This window comes from Gossypium hirsutum, chromosome A06 (genome assembly GCF_007990345.1).
Source record: "Gossypium hirsutum isolate 1008001.06 chromosome A06, Gossypium_hirsutum_v2.1, whole genome shotgun sequence".
Taxonomy (NCBI): domain Eukaryota; kingdom Viridiplantae; phylum Streptophyta; class Magnoliopsida; order Malvales; family Malvaceae; genus Gossypium; species Gossypium hirsutum.
In genome coordinates this window covers 126,490,890-126,513,266 of record NC_053429.1, presented here as the reverse complement: position 1 = coordinate 126,513,266, position 22,377 = coordinate 126,490,890, and the positions used below count along the sequence as shown (strand labels likewise).

General features: G+C 31.6%; 3 protein-coding genes across 4 annotated transcripts; 2 read left to right on the top strand and 1 right to left on the bottom strand.

The window, feature by feature from the left end:
- The first annotated feature begins 8,499 nt into the window (after positions 1-8,499).
- On the top strand, positions 8,500-12,885 carry LOC107933628 (boron transporter 4). Of its 2 annotated transcripts, none has more exons than XM_016865887.2 (14): positions 8,500-8,752; positions 9,234-9,360; positions 9,450-9,532; positions 9,612-9,804; positions 9,877-10,015; positions 10,097-10,262; positions 10,356-10,522; positions 10,607-10,780; positions 10,869-10,964; positions 11,050-11,166; positions 11,320-11,639; positions 11,744-12,026; positions 12,110-12,247; positions 12,667-12,885. In XM_016865887.2, the coding sequence occupies exons 2-14, from the start codon at positions 9,257-9,259 to the stop codon at positions 12,697-12,699; spliced, it is 2,013 nt and encodes a 670-aa protein (XP_016721376.1). In that variant the 5' UTR covers positions 8,500-8,752; positions 9,234-9,256; the 3' UTR covers positions 12,700-12,885. The 2 variants fall into 2 exon arrangements, with proteins under 2 accessions (XP_016721376.1, XP_016721375.1); XM_016865886.2 differs by having other exon boundaries at positions 8,708-8,843.
- Positions 12,886-14,192: 1,307 nt separating this feature from the next.
- Positions 14,193-17,912, bottom strand: LOC107933651 (coatomer subunit zeta-2). Its single transcript, XM_016865905.2, has 6 exons — positions 17,809-17,912; positions 16,775-16,934; positions 16,458-16,605; positions 16,297-16,374; positions 15,456-15,540; positions 14,193-14,357 (listed from the first exon to the last, which is right to left on the bottom strand). Exons 1-6 carry the CDS (start codon positions 17,830-17,832, stop codon positions 14,298-14,300), a joined length of 555 nt encoding a protein of 184 aa, XP_016721394.1. The 5' UTR covers positions 17,833-17,912; the 3' UTR covers positions 14,193-14,297.
- A 185-nt stretch (positions 17,913-18,097) lies between these two features.
- On the top strand, positions 18,098-21,817 carry LOC107933644 (mitochondrial carrier protein CoAc1). The gene is made up of 7 exons (XM_016865901.2): positions 18,098-18,457; positions 19,529-19,614; positions 19,813-20,019; positions 20,110-20,245; positions 20,333-20,517; positions 21,441-21,560; positions 21,643-21,817. Exons 4-7 carry the CDS (start codon positions 20,197-20,199, stop codon positions 21,712-21,714), a joined length of 426 nt encoding a protein of 141 aa, XP_016721390.2. The 5' UTR covers positions 18,098-18,457; positions 19,529-19,614; positions 19,813-20,019; positions 20,110-20,196; the 3' UTR covers positions 21,715-21,817.
- The last annotated feature ends 560 nt before the right edge of the window (positions 21,818-22,377 follow it).

The following is a 22,377-nucleotide window of genomic DNA, read 5'->3' as shown; positions in this document are numbered from 1 at the left end:
CTAGGGGGTTCAGGATTGGCTCGAAATTGCTGAGAATTCGCAGCCATTGTGGAGATTAAGTCTCTTGCTTGTTGTGGAGTCATGTTGACTAACGCTCCTCCACTCGCGGCATCTACCATATTCATCTTTATAGGTTTCAAGCCTTCATAAAAGTACTGGAGCAAAGACTGTTCCGTTATACCGTGTTGTGGGCAACTTGCACACAACTTCTTAAATCGCTCCCAATAGTCGTATAGAGTCTCTGCGTCTTTTTGCCTTATGCCCACGATTTCTCTTCTTAACTCAGCCGCTCGTGATGTAGGGAAAAACCTGTTAAGAAATAAACGAGATAGATCAGCCCAAGTTGTAATGGATCTAGGAGGTAAATAAAATAACCATTCCCTAGCTGAATCTACTAGGGAAAAAGGGAAAGCGCACAATTTAATTTGATCCTCAGTTACCCCCTGAGGTTTCATACTCAAACAAACCATATGGAATTCTTTTAAATGCTTGTGGGGGTTTTCATTTTGTAACCCACGGAAAGTTGGCAGTAGCTGAATCAAGCCTGACTTTAATTCAAAATCAGTATCCATAGTAGGATACGCAATGCATAGTGGCGGTTGTTCTGTCGGCGCTTCGGCCAGTTACCGAATTGTCTGAGCCATAGGTTGAGGTGCTAAATTACGGTTTTCGTCAACCCTAGTGTTCAGCACTTCTTCAGGGGAATCGACTTCTTCTTCTTTACTTTCTAACGTTTGAGTAGGGTTTTCGTTAACCCTAGACTCTACTTCATCGTCGATTCTAATTTCTGGCGGTGGATTGCTTTGAGTTCCAACCACCGCTGACTGCTTTTTCCTTAGTTTTGTTTCCTTTCGATTAGCTTTCGTAGTCTTTTCGATTTCTGAGTCGAACGCAAGAGTACCTGGAGCAGATCTGGTCATAGAAAACAAAGAAAAACAAGATTAGTATGTTGCCGATCCCCAGCAACGGTGCCAAAAATTGATGCGGTCGTTGAGAGCACCAAAAATAACCTATTCCCTGTAAAATAATAAAAATAGAAAAAGAACAGTAAAGGAGAAGTAGGGTCGAATCCTCAAGGACCGGATTATATGAATGCTTATTTCTCGAAATCCTGGGCAGAATTGTGCCCAAGAAAACATGCGTTCGAAAATAATAATAATAAAGAGAGTTTTAAGTGAAAAGAAATTCTTATGGGAAAGTTCCAACCTCCGGTTGTCTCATTCCGCCTTGGGCTCAATCCTTGGCTTTTGGATGATCCTTCTCGACTCGAGTAAGCTAGTTATAGTGGAAGAGGACGCCTACGACCACCAGCTCCAAAGATTAGACTTCCGACTTTTAGGGAACCTGACTCTAGCCAGTAATCTATGCTAGATCAACGCTTCTTAATGGCGAATCCCACGCCATTTTGTCTCTTTGGCTCGCCAACCTCTGACGCAGTAAGTTAACGAACCGACTATGCAATCCTTCCAAAACATACAAAGTGGCCGCCTTTGCATATGCTGAAAAGCTTACTTTTTAAGGGCCATGGACGGAAGCGTCGGCCCGTAGTGCGGAGAAACGATGAATACTTGGCGAGAAGGCTAAGTACGGATTCTAGGCCTCAAGAACCTTTTTTAGGGAAATATTGACAACTTTTGGCTAGAAGGGTTTTAGTGGCTCATGATAATTGTGGGAAAGAAAATAAATAAAAATATGGAAAAAGAAATTTTATTGAAAAGAAATATGAAAGAACAAAAGACTTTTGGGGGAGAGTGTTTACAGAAAAAGATCCTCCAAAATAGAGTCACTTCACCCCCTATTTATAGTGCTAGGGAGATAGTCTAATTGAACTTAAATTCTAAAAAGATAAATACATTTAATTAAAGATAAACAAAGATAATTAAAATAAAATCCTAAATTTGAATAATCCTAATAATTATCTTAATATTAATTATCCTAATAGAATAAAATAAAATAGAGTCTTCCAAAATAAAATCTCTTCTATTTGCTTTTAAGTCCTTGTGCCTTCCATGTTCGCACTTTTGGCACCATATTTGTCCCACGTTGCATATTGGCCTATTTAATCTCTGAATTGACGCTTTTTCCCTTGAATTTACTTTTCGCCTCCAATTTAGTCCCTAAAAGATAAAAAGACATAAATAGCTCAAATTAGTAGGCTCAAGCTCAAAATAAACACATGATTAATTTATAAAAACACGTCATTTTAGAGTATTATCAATTATGATTATTAAATATTTAATTTTATATGATATAAACTACATAATATATAAAAATAAAACAATATTATAATTATCTATTCGGCTTGTATTTTAAATAGATCTTTTTTTATTTGTTTAAATAAAATTTTCGAGTTTTTTTTTATTTTTAAATAAACATTTTGAATGTAATTCTAAGTTTAAACTACTTTAGTATACTGTATATATAAAATATTAATCCTAAATTTATTTAATAGTTATTTGAAATAAATAAATGAAATAGTTGTAGGAGTTGGACCATCCCTCTACTCATGTTTTTTTATAAAAAATATATATTATAAATATAGCAAACTAATTTATTTTTTATTTTATTGGGTATAGGAATTAGGCTTGTCCATAATAGTTAAATCCGAATAGACTTGTCCATAACAGTTAAATCTAAATGCTCGTTCAAAAAAATAAAAGGGTTAAGGTAGAAATATAAGTCTAAAAAATGGGTTTGAGCAGAAATTAAGTTCCATTTTCTAAACAAGTTAAACCTCAGGTAAGTTTTTTTTGCTCGGCTCGAATACCCTTAACAAAGTATCAGTACCATTGCTTGAGTATCGATACCTAAAAGTATCGAAACTAAAAGTTTTAATACGGGCCGACTTGATCCAAGTCCAAATTTAGCATCTATAATTTGGGTCGGATTTTGACAAAAAATTAGGTCAATTTTTGAAACCCGGACCTATTAATTGAACCTAAAATTTTGTTGGGATCTGACTTGACTCATGAATAACTCTAACACAAACAAGTAAACTTTAATATAAAATAGAAATTAATTTAAAACACACTAAAAGTTCAAAAAATGGAGCATAATCATGACAAGGGAAGGCACTAAGAACGGAGATGATTAATTGAATTTGCACAACAAAGTAGTATAGAATTAAGTATATTTATATTACATAAATATGTTAAGAAAAACTATATTCAGAGTTGGCAAAATAAAATAAAAAATTTATTTAACTCCTTTATAATTTATAAAATTTTAAATTAATAATAAAAATTTGATCTTACCCTTTAAAAATGATGAAGTTATAGTCTACTAAAATGATAAAATTGTATTTTTACTACCATAAAAATATACAATTTAATTTCAACCCTCTCAAAAAAAAATTCTACCCCACCACTAATTATATTATAATATTTTTATACGTTAATTTTTTTTACATAAACAGAATCAAAATCCTTACTTGCTCCTTAATTACGCCTCGAGTTAATCCAAATAATTAATACAGTTAATTTTTTAATTATGATATCAGCATCAATTTCTTTTCCCTTAAATGATAATCCATTAAACACATGAAATTTCAATGGAAATTCCATAAAATCTTTATTTTCTTTAAAATAATATATATTTTAATTCTTTTTATTCAACTCCAAATAAATTAAATCCCAATTAATTTGAATTCAAACAGGCTATGGTCCAAAACAATTGACACTGTAAATTAAGATTAAACAAAAAAAAATTTAAGTAAAATTGCAATTTTTTCATTTATTTTTGATTAATTGGATATTAAAAAAACAAAAATGTTATTTAAATAAATCATTTTAGAAGGGTTTTTGTCAAATGTTCATGAGCTGAAGCCAATGCTTGACTTATTGTCTGCAATATTATAAAAAAAATAACATTAGCTATATAATTAGTGAAGACTTTTGGCATTAGATTATAGAGTCTAATTAAAATTAAAAAAAAACAATTAAGGGCACCATTTAAAAAGTTTGGCGGTTTAGGCCCCTTCCACCCATAACTGCCCCTAAATAGGAGCAAGGATAGGTTGTGGCTAGAGGTGAGCATGGCCGGCCGAGCTCAACTAAAAATTTAGGCCTGTTTGTTAGGTCCGGGCTCGGCCAAAAAATGGGCCTAAAATTTTGCCTAATTTCGACCCAGATAAAATGCTAAAACCTGGGCTCGACCTGACCCACCCATATTAATTTTTATATTATTTCTTGTATAATTTTAAAAAATATATAATACATCAAAAATACTAAAAACTTCAAAATAAATATTTCCTAACAAATTGAAAATAAATTTTAATATATATATACTTAAATAACACTAAAATAGATGCAACTTAACAATGAAATGTAAATGTCTTTAAAATGATAACAAAATTAACAAATGTCTTTAAAATAATAACAAAATCAACAATAAAATAAGTTTTATACAATATCCGAACAATAACAACAAAATAGTAGCAACATAATAGTAAAATCAGATTTTTTGTCCTTTAGTGGAGTCGGGCTAGGTTGGGCTCGGGCCAAAAATGCATTACCTGAGGCCCGGCCCATTTTTTAAACGGGCCTTATTTTTTTGTTCAAGCCCATTTTTTGGGTCTGTATTTTTGTCTAAACCCTCTCACATTTCGAACAACCTTCGGGCCGGACCCCATGATCAGGTCTAGTTGTGGCCTTCACCCTCCCTAAGTTCTTAAAAATTTATAAATTATAAATTAGTATAATGGTAAAATTTTGTTTTGACTCCTTAATTTTTTTCTTTATGCTTGTACTTAAACACTAAAATTATTTTACTTGAATTTTTAAATGAGAATCGAATATGGGTATATGTCAAAAAAGAGTATATTCAAAATTTTAAAAATATTATATAAAAAAATTAGCTATATAATTAGTGAAGGATTTTGGCATTAAATTATGGAGTCTAATTAATTTTTTTAAAATTTAAGGGCACCATAAGAAATTTTGAAAAGTTTAGGGTCTTATCCCAATGGTGTAGCGTAATAGAGGCCACGGGCCATGGTCCTTTATAATTTATAACTTTATAAATTAGTAATAGTAAAATTACACATTGACCCCTCAAAATGATAAAAAAATTGATTTAATCATTTAAAAATTATAAATATATAGACTATTAAAATGATAAAATTGTATTTTTATTATCGTAAAAATATACAATTTATAGAATAGTAACAAAATTAACAATAAAATAAGAGTTATACAATATCCAAACAATAACAATAAAATAATAGCGAAATGACAGCAAAACAACATAATAGCAATAGAGAAAAAACTCTAGGCTTATTCTAGCCGGGCCCAAACTAAAAAAGTTCCTACTCGAGACCTAACCCGTTTAGAAAACGGAACTAATTTTTTTCCAAATCTATTTTTCAAGCCTATATTTTTGCACAAATCCTCCCGCTTTCCGAGTAGGATTTTGAGCTTGAACGAATGGCTCAACCCATAATTAAGTCTAGTCATAAGTAGGTCGATATTTTTCCTCTTTTTTCTTTATAATATTTTTAAAAAATATATTATTATACTTATGTTTAAATATGTCTTGAACACTGATATTGTGGTACACGAAAGTACTTTTAAGAACAATTCAAATAACATTGGTTCCAACATTTCATGCACATGATTAGATCTAATTTGAAAGATAATTTAATTAAAAAATAAACATGTAGGGGCATATACTTCCAACCTCAAAACTCAACTATGATGACAATAAGAAATAAACAAAGCTTTCGTTGACATCAAAATATAATCAAAATATTTAAATAATTATTTATGCTTTCAAAATTTTCCCTACAAAACAAAATACATTTATTTTTTTTTATGAAAATTAAAATATTAATAGCTTTGATTCTCATCTCCATGTGCTTTTGGATTGATTAACACTCTAAGATAATAGGTAAAGGAAAATTAAAATTTAATTACGAGAGTTAGACGAGATGATAGGGGTCTCTCTTATCCTAATTAGTAGTTGAGGGTTCAATCATTGATCTGGATATATAATAGCTTTAAAATTCGTGACCAGCATCGTGACCAACATCTACCATTTAATGGGTCTACAAAATGTGGATGATTAATTACTGGACTCGTTCGGGTAAATACTTTGAGAAGTCAAAACAAAATTCAAGATCTTATATTAATCTTAATAATGACTTTGAAAGTGATGAGATATATAATTGAATTATGTTTTTGGTTTATTCGTACTGCCTTTAATATTATTATAAGTGATCATATGAATCATAGTAATGTAAAAAGTCAAAGATAGAGTTTTAATTATTATGTTTTTGGTTTATTCGTACTCTTAATATTTATATTTTTTTGTCAATTTGTCCCTTATTCTTCTTTTTTTTAGCTAAAATTAGCCCTCGACTTTTAAAAAGAAAAGACAATTTGACCATCAACCTTTCAAAAAAAGTTAAATAGAAATACTAACTAAAACGTTAAATTTTTAAACATAGTAACTTGAATGGCAATCCATGTGTTCTTGATACTAAATTTTTAGAAAATTTATGAACTTCTTATAATTTTTTGAATTTTAAATATTTTTATTTTTATATTTTTAAAATTATTTGTTGACATGACATATAAAACAGATAATGTCATGCCAGTACATGTAGACTGTCATGTGGTTGTCGCACCAATATTGTTAAAAAAATATTGTCTTAGTCAGTATTTTCATTTAAAAAAAAAGCAATTTGACTCTTTTTTGAAAAATTTATGGTCAAATTTAGTTAAAAAAGAGAATAAGGTCCAAACTAACAATATATGTAAAAATTAAATGTGACTTTGGTTGAAATGGTAAATTTAAAAGATGACTTGGGTTCATATATACTAAAAATATATTAAAAATATTAAAATAAATATTTCTCAATAAATTAAAATACAGTAAAAAAGTCTTTATACTTAAACAATACTAATATAGTTGTAACTCAGCAAGTAAATGCTTATAAAATAGTAGCAAAATTAACAATAAAACAAGAGTTATACAACATTCAAAAACAACAATAAAATAATAACGAAATAACAGTAAAATAACAAGGAAAAAAGTTTAGGCTTATTCGGGTTGGGCCCGAGCTAAAAAAGTTCCTACTCAAGGCCTAACCCATTTAGAAAACGGGTCTTATTTTTGTCCAAACTTATATTTTTATTCAAATCCTCTTACTTTTCGAACTTTGATAAATAGCTCGACCTATAATTAAGTCTAATCATAAATAGGTGGATATTTTTCCTTTTTTTTCTTTATAACATCTGTGAAAAATACATTCTCATACTTATATTCAAATATGTCTTGAACACTCGTGTTGAACACGAAAGTACTTTAAGAATAAGGAACATGTAGGGGCATATACGTCCAAACTCAAAACTCAACTACCATATCTAATGAATGATATGATGATGATAATAAGAAATAAACAAAGCTTTCGTTGACATCAAAGTTTGATGATAATATTTAAATAAATTAATTATTATTTATGTTTTCAAAATTTTCCGTACAAAACAAAATACATTTATTTTTTATGAAAATTAAAATATTAATAGCTTAGATTCTCATCTCCACGTGCTTTTGGATTAATTAACACTCTAAAATTATAAATAAATCAAATTTTAATTACGAGAGTTAAGTGAGATGGTAAGGATATCTCTTATCTTAATCAGTAGTTGAAGGTTCAATCCTCGATCTGAATATGAAACAGCTTTAAAACTCGGGACCAGCATCGTGATCAACATCTATCATTTAATGAGTCTATAAAATGCGGAGGATTAATTAGTGGACTCGCTCAGGTAAATACTTTGAGAAATAAAAAATAAATTCAAAATCTAATATTAATCTTAATAATGAATTTGAAAGTGATAAGATATATAATTAAATTATGTTTTTGGTTTATTCGTACGGCCTTTAATATTATTATAAGTGATCATATGAATCATAATAATGTAAATAGTCAAAAACTAAACATATGAAAGGTGAAGACTAGACTACGGAATGCGAAGAATTAGTTATTGGACTTGTCTCGGTAGATACCTTGAAAAATAAAAAATATATTTTTTTGTTAATAAAATTAATATTTCTATAATTTTGTAAATAAAATATTTTTTTGAGGTTCAATTGCAAATGAAAAGAAAAATTATCCTTTATTTTATTTTTTAGCGTAGAGAATAAATTGAGTCAACAATGAGGTGTGTTATAACGGTATCTCCTCTCGTCTCTTAATTATTTGGTCGAGAGTTCGATTTTCGATCATGAGAATGAAGCATATTTTGTAGTCAATCGTTTACCTCATTTGAAAAACGAAAACAGCATAGACAAAGCTGGAATTTTTTAAAAAAGGAGTCAAAATCAAAACATAAATTTTTAGAAGGATCAAAATATAAATTTATTATTTTATTATCTTATAACCTCACAAATTTAAAAGAAATTTATTCAACGGTTGTATCATTTTTAAGTCAAGACCTGTACCTACTCTTGATGTCACCCTATTAGAAAATTAAGTCTTACATCGATTAAGTTATTGAACTAGTTCATCCGATTTGATTTTTAAATAAAAAAATAATTTAAACCTATTGAAAAAAAAATGACGTACGGAAGTCGGGTTTAGGTGAATAGGCACCACCAAAATGAAGCAACATCAAGAAATTTCCCTACAATTTTTTGGCCAATCTCATTGGCTATTGCTTTCTCTTCTCAGCATTAGTTTGTCAGTAACAGTTTGAACTTAGAACCCCACTCTAACATCCAGAGACTGGCTGCTGTTTTATAAAGACATGTAGGGAAACTCTTGTTCTTTGGTTGCCTTTGTTTTCTTCATTTTTTTTGCCATCGTCCCTCAATATATTATTATTGTTATTTGGTTTCTGGTAAAAGCCCTGCCTTTTTTTTTCCAAATCTTTGTCTATAAACCAATCTGCATGTTTTGAATCATTTGTTATGCATATATATATATATATATATGCATGTAATGCATATATGTACATGTATATGTTTTTATGTTTATAATGTAGTTTATCATATGAGGGGTGGGTGGGTTATGAAAGTGAAACTAAACATGTTAGGCTCAAATGTTATGTTTGGTTGACAGGAAAATAATGATGAAAGCAAAATCAAAGTTTTCTATTGAAAAATCTTGCCCTGTTTTTTTCTTTTTCCAAGTCAAAGTTTGTGTGTGTTAAATTGTTAGGATTTCATAAAAAAAAAATATGACTCTTCAATATAATAACAATCAAACTGGTTCATATTTTCTATTTCAGTTTCCTAATCTTTTCCACCAGAAATGGAAAACTTGAGAGCCCCTTTTAAGGGTATTGCAAATGATGTTAAAGGAAGAGCAGGTTGCTATAAACAAGATTGGATTACTGGTCTTCGTTCAGGACTGGGGTATAATAAATCTCTATGTATTTGATGAAATGTCTAACATGAAAGTAAATTTTGGTATATATTCAAATATTTACTCTCTTTTTTTGCAGGATATTAGCCCCAACTACCTATATCTTCTTTGCTTCTGCTCTCCCCGTTATCGCCTTCGGCGAGCAACTGAGCCGAGATACAGGTTTGTCACTGTTCCATTCATGAAACAGTATTTCAATAGTGAAGTTAAAAGGTTATGTTTAACATGGATTTGGGTGTAGATGGGACCCTAAGCACGGTTGAAACGTTGGCATCGACTGCCTTTTGTGGTATTCTACACTCGATATTCGGTGGCCAACCACTTTTGATTCTTGGAGTTGCAGAGCCAACTGTTATCATGTATACATATTTGTATAACTTTGCAAAAGGAAGAGATGACTTGGGGCAGGAATTATATTTGGCTTGGGCCGGATGGTAAAATGAATCTCCGGTTTTGTGGAAGTTTTGGGAAGTACTTGATCTTCTAAGTTGATAAATGTTTTGCAGGGTTTGTGTTTGGACTGCTCTCTTGTTGTTTCTGCTCGCAGTATTCAATGCTTGCACGGTAATTAATCGGTTCACAAGGATTGCAGGTGAGCTTTTTGGCATGTTGATCACTGTTCTGTTTATTCAAGAGGCTATCAAGGTAAAATCTGATCAAAAGAAAATAAATCATCTACTATATAAAGTTCTAAACACCTACTGAGTACTGATGATTCGATTGCAGGGAGTTGTGAGTGAATTTCGAGTTCCCGAACATCAAGACGCAAAGTTAGAGAAGTATCAATTTCAATGGCTTTACACAAATGGATTGTTGGGAATCATATTCTCACTTGGCCTTCTATATACCGCCTTGAAAAGTCGAAGGGCGAGGTCATGGTGGTATGGCACAGGTTTGTCAAGCAAACAATATTCATAGCATTTGACTATTTTCAGATTTAGTATACGAAATAAGCTCCCATAAATGTTTGCTGAATGTTGTACAGGGTGGTTTAGAAGTTTCATTGCAGATTATGGGGTACCTTTAATGGTTGTAGTATGGACAGCGATGTCATTTAGTGTACCAAGCAAAGTTCCATCTGGGGTTCCAAGAAAGCTTTTTAGTCCTCTGGCATGGGAATCTGCATCATTACAACATTGGACCATAATTAAGGTAACCAGACTCAATTATCGTTTGTCTTGTAAGAAAAGGCTACAAGGTTCAAGGTTGACAGTGTTATAAATAATCAAATTGCAGGATATGGGAAGGATTCCTGCATTGTACATATTTGCTGCATTTATTCCAGCTGTGATGGTTGCGGGACTTTACTTTTTTGACCACAGCGTTGCTTCGCAACTGGCACAACAAAAGGAATTCAATCTCAAGAATCCGTCTGCATATCATTATGACATCTTGCTGCTCGGATTCATGGTAAACCTCATGCTCGAACGGTACCACCACCCGAATTATAAACAATCTTATCGTATACTTACGTTTTACTGCTGGAACATGCTTGCAGACTTTACTTTGTGGACTAATCGGCCTCCCTCCATCGAATGGAGTCCTACCACAGTCTCCTATGCATACTAAGAGCCTTGCAGTTCTCAAAGGGCAGGTGGATACATACATTCTAAAGCAAAGTTTCCTATCAAACATAATTGACCTGGTTACATGCATAAATTTTCATATATGAAATGCAGATCATTCGACGAAAAATGGTGGAGACTGCGAAAGAAAGCGTAAAGCAGAAAGCTAGTAACTCCGAAATATACGGCAAGATGCAAGCGGTCTTCATCGAAATGGACAAGAGTCCAGAAGTAAGTGATCCTTTATCTTGAAACATTGCAAATGGCATTTTAGTCCACAGCTTGAAGTTTTGCTTCAACCCCGAATTGCCAGTCCGTATTCTCCGAATACATACAGATAAGTCTTATACAATGCCTGCATCTGACCTTAACTTCCAATTAAAGACTGTAGTTGCTAAAGAGTTAGAAGACTTGAAGAAGGTTGTTATGAAAGGTGAAAATGAAGGAGAAATCAAAAAGGAAACATTTGATCCCGAAAAGCATATCGATGCCTACTTGCCGGTTCGAGTTAACGAACAGAGAGTGAGCAATCTTTTGCAGTCACTCCTAGTTGCTGCATCAGCATTTGCTATGCCTGCAATCAAGTTGATACCTACATCGGTTCTTTGGGGATATTTCGCGTACATGGCCATCGATAGTCTTCCCGGGAATCAGTTCTGGGAAAGGATATTACTTCTCTTCATCGCACCTAGCCGGCGATACAAGTATGCAGCATTCTCTTTGCTTCTAGTTCCTTGATTGTTCACAATAAACACATTACTAGGCAATGTTGCTGATTCCCTTCTGCATCAATGATCCAAATTTGCAGGGTGTTGGAACATGTTCATGCTTCATTCGTGGAGTCGGTACCGTACCGATTTATCACGATGTTTACACTCTTCCAGTTGGTATATCTCCTCGTGTGCTTTGGTGTAACATGGATTCCTATAGCTGGAATCTTGTTTCCATTGCCCTTCTTCCTTCTCATCATCATAAGGCAATACATTCTCCCAAAGCTCATTCTCCTAAGTTATCTCCGTGAACTCGATGCAGCCGAATACGAGGAACTTACCGGTGCCGTCCCAAGAACATCCCTCAGCTTCTCTTCAAGGGTATTTGCTATTGGTCATTTTCTATCTATGGAGCCATAAGAAACTAATAAAAACAGCTAAAAATGTTGAGTTTTTTTTGTTAGGAAACGGATATATCTTGTCCTGAAAATGAGGCTGATGCAGTTGAAAGGTTTGATGCTGAGTTATTAGATAAGTTGACAACAAGTAGAGGAGAGTTAAAGCTCCGAAATGTTAGCTTCGGCGAGGAGCGGAAGGGGCAGGTAGGATGCTCCGGCTTTCTATATCATGTGTGACATATAAGTACAATGATATGACTTTCAAAAATCTTCCAAAAATCTTCCAAATACATGAAAAAACTCGGAAAAAAAATCTAACCGTACGTGGGACATATGCATATCCATGTCCAACACTCTACTTCAGATTGAGTAACATATCTTTTTCATGCATGATAGTCTTTTCATTATATTACTTTTTAACTCTTCATTTTTCTTGAATTACCTATATTTTACATTCGTGTTTAACAAATAGGGATATGATCTTGAAGAATCCTTCACATTCATGAATCAACTTAAATAATCTTACTATACTCGTATATGAATAACGTAACTAGCTTTTTCATGCATGATTATCTTGCTAATGAATTTTGTGTAACATTATTTTTTGTATTTGTATTTTGCAGGTTTTACCAAAGGAAATTGTTGAGGAAGAATGAGATTGAGAGATCGAATTGAAAAACACGAACATCATATAGGCTTCTCGGATGTTTTCCCTTCTTTCTGTTTTCTCCTCCATGGTTGAATCTGAAAAATTCCACTTTATCTCCAAATATGTAAAATGTAAATCTCTTTCCATGCAAACCACAAAACCATGCATGTAATGTGTTTTTTTCCTCGTTCAACAGGCAAATCTATTTTATTGTTTTTTTAGCTGAAAAAAACCCCATGGTTGTCCAAACAGAACTAGAACAGTCAGAGGCATTAAACCAGTTGACTCGTGAACTGATAGAAATGAGATTAAAACTCAGTTGAATTGTTTTTTATTTGTATTTTTATAAATTTTTTAATAATTTATTTAATTGAATTATATGAATCTATCAACCCAACAAATTAATAACTTGACCAATTAAACCATTAATCCAATACTAAAAACCTTAACTTAATAATAACACCAAAAACAAAAGCAATTGGGGAATGGTCATTTTCAATATAAATTCTGTCCATAACAGTTAGCTGCTAATAAAATAATAATTTTACTGACAAAATTGAAATCCACCAAAAATTTCGTCACTGAAAAGCATTTTACTTGCAGTACTAGCTACAAAATAACCTGTTGAGGCTAATATTATACGTGCAAATACGATTAATTTCAAGACCAGAGAGATTTTCGATTGACAATGTTGTATCTATTTGATGATGACATTTGAAGTAGGGTATTGAGAAAGAAATACTTGGTTTGTTATAAGTGTTTTCAACTTGGGATTTTCGAAGTTGATTCTTACATCAATTTGCCATAAAATTATTCAATATTTTTTAAATTCAAAAGTACATTTTGTTATTAAAGAGAGAATATGTATTTAAATTTTAAAAGATGATATGATAAGTATTTAAATTTTAAAAGATGATATTATTGTGAAAAACAACCACAAATCTTTAAATATAAATTATAAAACACACATGGAAAATACTCAAAAAATTCAAAATGACCCGAACCATATCTAAATTTATACAAACATCCAAATATGTATCGTCGGTATAGGTTTATACCGACATACTCTCATTTAAAATGAAGGAACCCAAGAGATGCTTTCACCAATATTTAAAATATATATATTTAAAATTTTAAAAGTTTCGGGAAGAAAGGTAATTTTTTTTAATGTTTAGATTAAATACTTTGTAATTGAGAGGGACTGAAATTTGATATTAATCCATTTAATTAAGGGACCAAAATCTTTGCCTGCATCTTAGCTACACCTTGAGTTAATCCAAATAATTAATACTGTTAATTATTTAATTAAAATACTAACATCGATTTTTTCCCTTAAAAGACAATCCATTGAACTCTATCATGTTGACATAAAATAAAATATTTTCCTTAAAATAATATTTTTTTTAATTCAACTCCAAATAAATTAAACCCCAATTAATTTGAATTCAAATAACACAAATATATAAAATTCAGCTTAAAATTTCCCATTCCTGCAGGCTATGCTCCAAAACAATTGACACTGTAAATTAAGTAAAATTACAATGTTTTTCATTTATTTTTGATTAATTGGATATTAAAAATAAACAAAAATATTATTTAAATAAATCATTTTAGAAGGGTTTTTGTCAAATGCTCACGAGCTGAAGCCAATGCTTGACTTATTGTCTGCAATATTATATAAAAAAAAAACATTAGCTATATAATTAGTGAAGGATTTTGGCATTAAATTATGGAGTCTAATTAAAATTTTCAAAAAACTTTAAGGGCACCATAAGAAATTTTAAAAAGTTTGGGGTCTTAGCTAGACCTGCTCATGGGTCAGGCTACCCGGCCCTACCCAAAAGCCCGCCCGAAATGTAAGAGAGTTTGGACAAAAATATAGTCTCAAAAAATGGGCTTGAACAAAAAAATAAGGTCCATTTAAAAAAAGGGCCGGGCGCCAGGTAAGGTATTTTTGGCGGGGCCCAGCCCGGCCCGAATTCACTAAATGACAAAAAAATATGCTACTTTTTTTTAATGATATTTTCTTGTTATTTTCTCCCCATTTTGCTACAATATTACTATTATGTTGCTACTATTTTATTGTTATTGTTTAGATATTGTATAAAACTTATTTTATTATTAATTTTGTTATGATTTTAGAGGTGTTTACTTGTTAAGTCGCATATATTTTAATACTATTTAAGTCTACATATTTTTTAAAATTTATTTTCAATTTGTTCGAAAATATTTATTTTAATTTTTTTAGTATTTTTGATGTATTATATATATTTTAAAATTATATAAAAAATATAAAAAATTAATACGGGTGGACCGAGCCCAAGTTTTAGCATTTTTATTTGGGTTGGGCTTGGGCTTGGGTAAAATTTTAAGCCCATTTTTTTTGGCCCGGCCCAACCTAAGCCCAATGTATGAGTCTAAATTTTTAGTTGAGCCCGACCCGAATCTGACCCGACCCGGCCCATGAACACCTCTAGTCTTAGCCCCTTCTCCCATTACTGCCCTTAAATAGGAACAAGAATAAGTAGTAGCCTTGATCCCTCCTTAAATTTTTAAAAATTTATAAATTAATATAATGGTAAAATTATCTTTTTAACTCCTTAAATTTTTTTCTTTCTTTTGTACCTGTACCTAAACACTAAAATTATTTTACTCGAATTTTTATATGAGTATCGAATATGGGTATATGTCTAAGAAGAGTATGTTTAAATTTTTCATAAATTTAAAGAATTTTTCGAGAAAAAAAAATCGAAACAATGTTACCTGTTCAGATAATGTTGCTGAAGCATCCATGTTTTGGATTGCCACCTTTCCTGCAATTGCATTTGCATCTGTCTCAAGTATCATCCTAGTTCCACAACAAAAGAAAAAAAAATACATTATTTTCTTCATTTTATGCCAAAAAAATAAACAACTCTGCCTATTCAGATCTTCAATGAAAAAGAAATTGTTTGTAAAAGACAAATAAGAGTTGCAGATATCGAGATTCGAACTCTAAACACACGAGGAAACTAGTTTAAACCTATATACAAGTTGGTATGGATGATATAAGTTGGTATGGATGATATCTTAAGTTATTGCTTACTCTTATAGGGTAGATACTCAAGGGCAAAGTCAGAAATTCGGTTTTAGGCTAAAATAAGATTTTAAAAGTATAGAGGTGAAAGTAAAATTTTATTTAAATAAGGCCTAAATTGAATATTTTATAAATAAAAAGGAGGCTAAGGCCCTATGTATATACTATCTTTTTTTTCTCTAAAAGGGATCATAGTTTTGAATAGGAGAAGAATTATCGATGTTAGGATTCAAATCCTAAACTCATGAGATAACTAGGTTAAATGTTTGGTTCAAATTTGTATCATATGCATACCCATAAGTATGATAGGGGCGAAGTTAGAATATTGTATAAGGGCCAAAAACAACTAATAAATTTTAGGGATCAAAGTACAAATTTACCACTATATTAATTGGTAATTGCATAAATTTTGCCGTGTTAGGGCTAAAGTCATTGCCTGCCCCTTTTATCTTCGCCTCTTAATATGATGATTTTTTAAGATAGTATCGAAAAACATGAGCTAATGAACAAAGGAAAAAACATGCGTACCCTTGATCCACAACTTCATCAATGCATAAGAAGATGACATCTAAGTTCTCAAGTGCTTCCCTTTTATCAATTGTGTTCCTACATTGAGGATACAATTGAAATAAAGCATGCATGCATGCAGGCATACATACATACATACATAAAAAAACAAATAAATGAACCTCAAACGAAGAGCAATGGCATCAAATAGTCCCTGAAGCACAGTGGCAAGAAGAAGTTCATTTTCATCATCACCTCCAGTTATGAAGAAATGTAGGTCTTGGACGAACTTATAGATTACAATGTTGCTATCAAAGATTGTGATCTCAGCTGCATTCTTATTCGGGCTTGGATGTTAGTTAGGAGCACGAGTGTATAATCTTTCGAAATTCTTTAAATACATGAAAAAACTTCGAAAAAGAAAATTATTACCATGCTAAAGATATATATATATACATATATATATATAATAGCACTTGAATCTGTGTAATATGATTACCTTCAGTACGAGCATTTGATTTGAGTGTTCTACCAAAGAGAGATTTTTCAAAGGCTAACTTAGCACTATTTGTTGGCCATTCATCTGAGTAATACTTTACGGCTACACGTTTCCCTTCTGAATCCAGAATTAAAATGTTCTTCACTGCTGGGCATGAATTCTATAAAATTAAATCATATAAGCATCACATAGGATTATATTTATATATATATATATAACTCGATTCATTCGATGGGTCGAGAGCTACAAGTGATTGAGTTAAGGGGGAAAAGGCTGTAGAGAATCCGAAAGAATTTCTTTTTATATAAGGTTCAAATTTATACATTCATACACATTATACTACCACACAGGCAAACCTGTGGATCGAACTTTGGTGTCAGGCATGGATGAATTCACTTCAAGAAATGGGTTTACTGCTTAAGTTCGAGTTTGGAAGAAGTTTAAACAAGAGAGAGGCGTGATAGTAGATAGATTGGTATCCCTCTCTTGTGGTTTGGGAGAGAATTTAAGAAAACACTTATAAGCTATGTGTAGTCTTTCAATTGATGAGCTTATCATTCACCGAGAATATTTTGTTAGATTAATTACGTGACTTGATATGGATTGCAACTTATCAAAATGGTTGAATTTAACATGCCTTAAGCGTATGTTTGACGGGCTTTGTCACAATTGTTGAGGTCTAATGAATGTATGTTAGACAAGAAGCATGTGTACCAATATATATACATCACGATTTTCTCAGATTCACCACTCGATTTACTTAGAATTAAGTTAAATATGAACACAATGTTTCATCTATTCGATTCATACAATTATTTCAGGTTTAAGATTCAAACATTATCATTTATATTACTCAAAATGTATGTTGGTTTGAGATTTTTTTTTTTAAATATCCATATCCAATTTCTATGAACATAAAAAAGCATCCTCGTATTTGACACTCGTGTTCTAATATAAAAAAGCACAACCAAAATGGAGAAAAAAGGAAAAACTGAATGCATTAATAAAGAAACCTGAGTTATTGGTAAACTTACCCCAGATAAAAAGAAGGCAGACATGTTTGGATGGTGAGAAAATTGCAACTATTTGGGGTTTCAGTTTTCCTTTTAGTTAATTTGAAGGGAAAATTAGGCATTTCAATATAAAAATAAATATAAATAAAACGATGACTAAAATAGAGTTGCATATTTATCTGAAATTTTGGTCAAAGTTTTAGCTATAACAAAGGAGAATAAATAAAAGAATAATTCAACTTTTAAAAAATATATATATAATTAATTCTTCCATTTCATTTCATTTTTTAATCTTACAAATTTCTATGTTTTAAAAAACCTAACATGTTCCTTTCAATGAAAAAAAAAACCCTAACATGTTTTTTTTTCCCCAGAAAGGAAACCTAACATGTTAGTTATTGAGACAAATTACATACCAGATAGTAATATCTATAACTGGTTATAAAACATTTCTTTATTTTTTATTTTTTTATTTTTTTTAGGGTTCAGAATGGGGAAAGAAAGTTTTGATATTGGATCTTCCATTGACGATGATCCATATCAAAATGAACATGTTCAAAGTGTTCCATTTTTAGCTTATTATATCACGGAATTGATCACTACTGGTGCTTCAACCACTGTTTCTAAAACTACTGTTGCACCATTAGAGAGAATCAAGATACTTATGCAGGTAAATTTTTAAAAAAATATTTGATATTTGTATGTTATTTCATAGATTACATGTTTCGGTTCGCTATTATTCGTGTTTATGACGAGGTTTACCCATTTATTTGGATTAAATATTGGTATATCGTAAACTCAGTGTTTGTGTTTATGTTTACTCATGTTTCGATTCATCCCATATTTTTTATGGTGTAATTGACTCTTATTTATGTTACCCGAACTCGGAGTAAGTGTTGGTGTTACTCATATTCGTATTTCTGTTAAGATTTAATTGGTTCTTATCTATCTTACCTAAACTCGAAGTGAGTGTTGGTGTTCAGTTTTACCAATATTCATGTTTATGTCATTAGTTTACCCATCTATGTAGATTGAATGAAAATATTGTTTTCGTGATGTAAGTAGATTCTAGTCTATATTGCATGAATTTGAAGTGAGTGTCAGTGTTTGGTTTCACCCATGCTTGTGTTTGTGTCAAGGTTTACTGGTAATCTATCCATGATAGAATGACATATAATTGTCATGACGTGATTGATATTTATTTATGTTATTCGAGTTTGGAGTGATTGTTAATGTTTATCATCTATTTAGATTGAATGATATACCGTTGTTATGGTTTAGTTGATCTTATCTATATTATCTGAATTTGAAATGCGTATGGATTACGGTGTTCAATTATATTTCATAAACATTTTAAGGGAATGAAGAGGTTTGAGTAATATAGATTCTAATAATTTGATTATTATAAGAAGTTATGTAAAGCCTAGTGTTGAGTGTTTTTGTGTATCTTTGAGGTGAGTGGAACTGTATTTATATGATATGATTATTATTCATGGATGTGACATCATAAGTAGGTTTCATGCATGTTGCACGTACCCTACTCTAGATTTAACAAGCATTTATATGATGAGGGTTCGCTTATGAAATAATGTGCGAACCCACATCGGGAGCTCAACATACGAGCTCGATTTACGAGTTCAATTTGCAAACCGTGTAGGATCTGACCCGGGCCCATTCGGGTTGTGGGCCAGTAATAATAAGTACTATAACACCTAGTTTTATTATTGATTGGAACTGATAGACAAGGGCAGAAGGGTTTCATTCAATTGGGATGTATGGATCAATGAAGAAGCTAATGAAGAATGAAGGTCTTAGGGGGCTATACAAGTAAGTTCACCAATGAATCTTTATTAATCATTCATACATACATACATACATACATACATACATACATACATACATACATACATGGTATATGTCCATTTCTTTGCAAAGCAAATGGTGTTACATACATACATACATACATACATACATACATACATACATACAAAGGTACGTTCATGATACACATCTTTTTATTTGCAGAGCAAATGGTGTTGTATCATCCGAACGTTACCTCATTCGATATTCCAGTACGTGACATACGAACAATATCAAAGTTTCCTACAATATAAATGGCCTCGTGTCGAAAGAGGGCCATTGTTGGATATCTTAGCCAGCTCCGCAGCCAGTGCAACAGGATTTCTATGCACTTATCCCCTGGATTTGGCTCGAACCAAGTATGCATATCAGGTATTTACTTCACTGAACGGAGGCTCATTGCTCTAAATATCAATCTACCTCTCAATCAACATCCCTGATTCTCTAGTTCTCCGTTTTAAGGTAGTGGATCGACATCAAAGTAGCGGTGACTATCGAAAATGTATCCATTCAGGTCATACCGCACAACGAGGGGTAACAAACGTCTTCATGACCATCTATAATCAAGGTGGAATGCTCGGATTCTATCGAGGTGTAGGTAAGTTATAAAAATTTCAAACATGTTTGAACAAAAGATCTTATTGAAAACTTGAATCAATAAGTCATTTTGAGTTTTAAAGATCAGGTCCAACACTAGGGGGAATCCTTCCTTACAATGTGATAAAGTTTTATGGCTACGAGAAGCTTAAAAGATGGGTTCCCAAAGAAAATCGAAGCTCCGTTGCATTGAATCTTTCATGTGGAGCATTGGCTGCCTTAATTGGGCAAACTGTAATGTACCCATTGGATGTTGTTAGGAGACAAATGCAGGTAAATTTCGTCTTCGATCTTTGTTGTTGATTAGACCTATTTAAGGGTCAGATTAATTGTTCGATCCCAAAGTTTTGCTCGATATTTGAAAAAGTTTGGACAAAGTGTTAGATTCAAAAAATGATATTGGGTAAAAATATTGAGCTCTTTCAAAATATAAATTGAACTTAATATTTTGACTTTTAAAACTTAACTTGGCCCTATCTGTTTTCAAATATTGTAATATATTATTTTATTTTTTATAAGCTAAATATTTAGATTAGAGTTCAACTTTTTAAAAATTGCTTAGATAAGGATCAAACTTTTTAAAATTGTCATATAAGGATCTAACTTTTACAAAAGTGTTAAAATAAGGGTTTTTTATGCACTTTAGTCCAGTTTATAGTAAAAATTAAGTGAATGATGACATGTTAAGAATAAAAACACGTAACAATTGAATTACATATTGCTTGAAAAGAAATGTAAATAATAAAAAATTAGTTTATGGCTTTTGAGAAGCCTTTATTTAAACACTTCGAAAACATTTGGTCGCTATTCAAGCATTTTCAAAAGACTTTGGTCCTTGTTTGACTACTTTGAAATATTTGACACTAATAAGAGCAACCCCTATTTGAACATTTAGTCTTTTATATATTATATAAGTTATCGTACAAAAATTAAATATGCAACTATAACATGTCAAGTGTGCCTTAACATGCTTGAATTAGTAATTTACAGTTATTTGAGCAAAATTCAAGCAAAATCACACCCGACCAGTAACCACCTCTGTTGCTAATATCTTTGTTGCTGTCCAGTGAAGGTTGGTATAGTATCAACCTCGATCACCCATAATCAAGCAAAATCTCGGATGATAAACTGGACACACATGTTTGAACTAGCTTCATCTTCGAACTTTAAATTCAAAAAGCTGTTTTATTTTATAGGTAGACATTCCGAACCAGAATGGTACGAGGTACAAAAACTCCATTGAAGCCTTTAAATCCATCATCCGTAATCAAGGATGGAGACAATTGTATGCAGGTTTATGCATTAATTATATAAAGGTAATTTCAATAAATTAATGACCCCTTTCTTAAGTTCTTTGATATTATAATCTTAAGGGTTATTTTTTAAACTCTGTTGCAGGTTGTACCATCTATAGCCATTGGTCTAACAGCTTTCGATGTCATTGACCGACAGCTACATTTTCCGCGCTAGCAGTTTTCGATCCATGATGTTAAACCCGGATCTTGTAAATATCATCTTTTAAAGACAGCTGCATGAACCGTAAAGGTTTCTATGAATGATGAAAATTTCAAAACTCACCGGCTTCTTAAATGTTACCTTTTAAAGGCGATTCATGAACTAGTTAGGTTAAACCCCTGATATGACCTCGATCATGTCACAAGCTCATCCTCAAAAGGCATCCAAATCGAACTCATACCCATGTCCAAAACAGATATCAGACATGATTAGTAACATAGTGATACGAGTCACAAAAGCCCAAATTCTTGAAGGCGAGGCCCAATAAGCAAATTCCCAGCCCAATCAAGAAATCCATCCATACTTAGTTGAAAATCAGGTCAAATTGTCAAAGTGGCCCAAGTTGTAAAGTTTTATTTTTATTTTTATTTATTTATTTATTTACTTAGTTTAAATTTTTATGTCAATATTCAGTCCAAGAGTCCCAGATAAAATGACCTTTGACCGAATTTCCATATTAAAATAATTAGGAGTTTTTTTTATTTTAGTTTTCTAATTAGATTAGGACTAGTTATAAGGCCTATTTAAAGGCATGGCTGTCCACCTTGTTAAACACTTATCATTATTATTAAAATTTCAGATTTGTTGAGAGCAGAATTTTCTTTGAGTTTTCTCCAA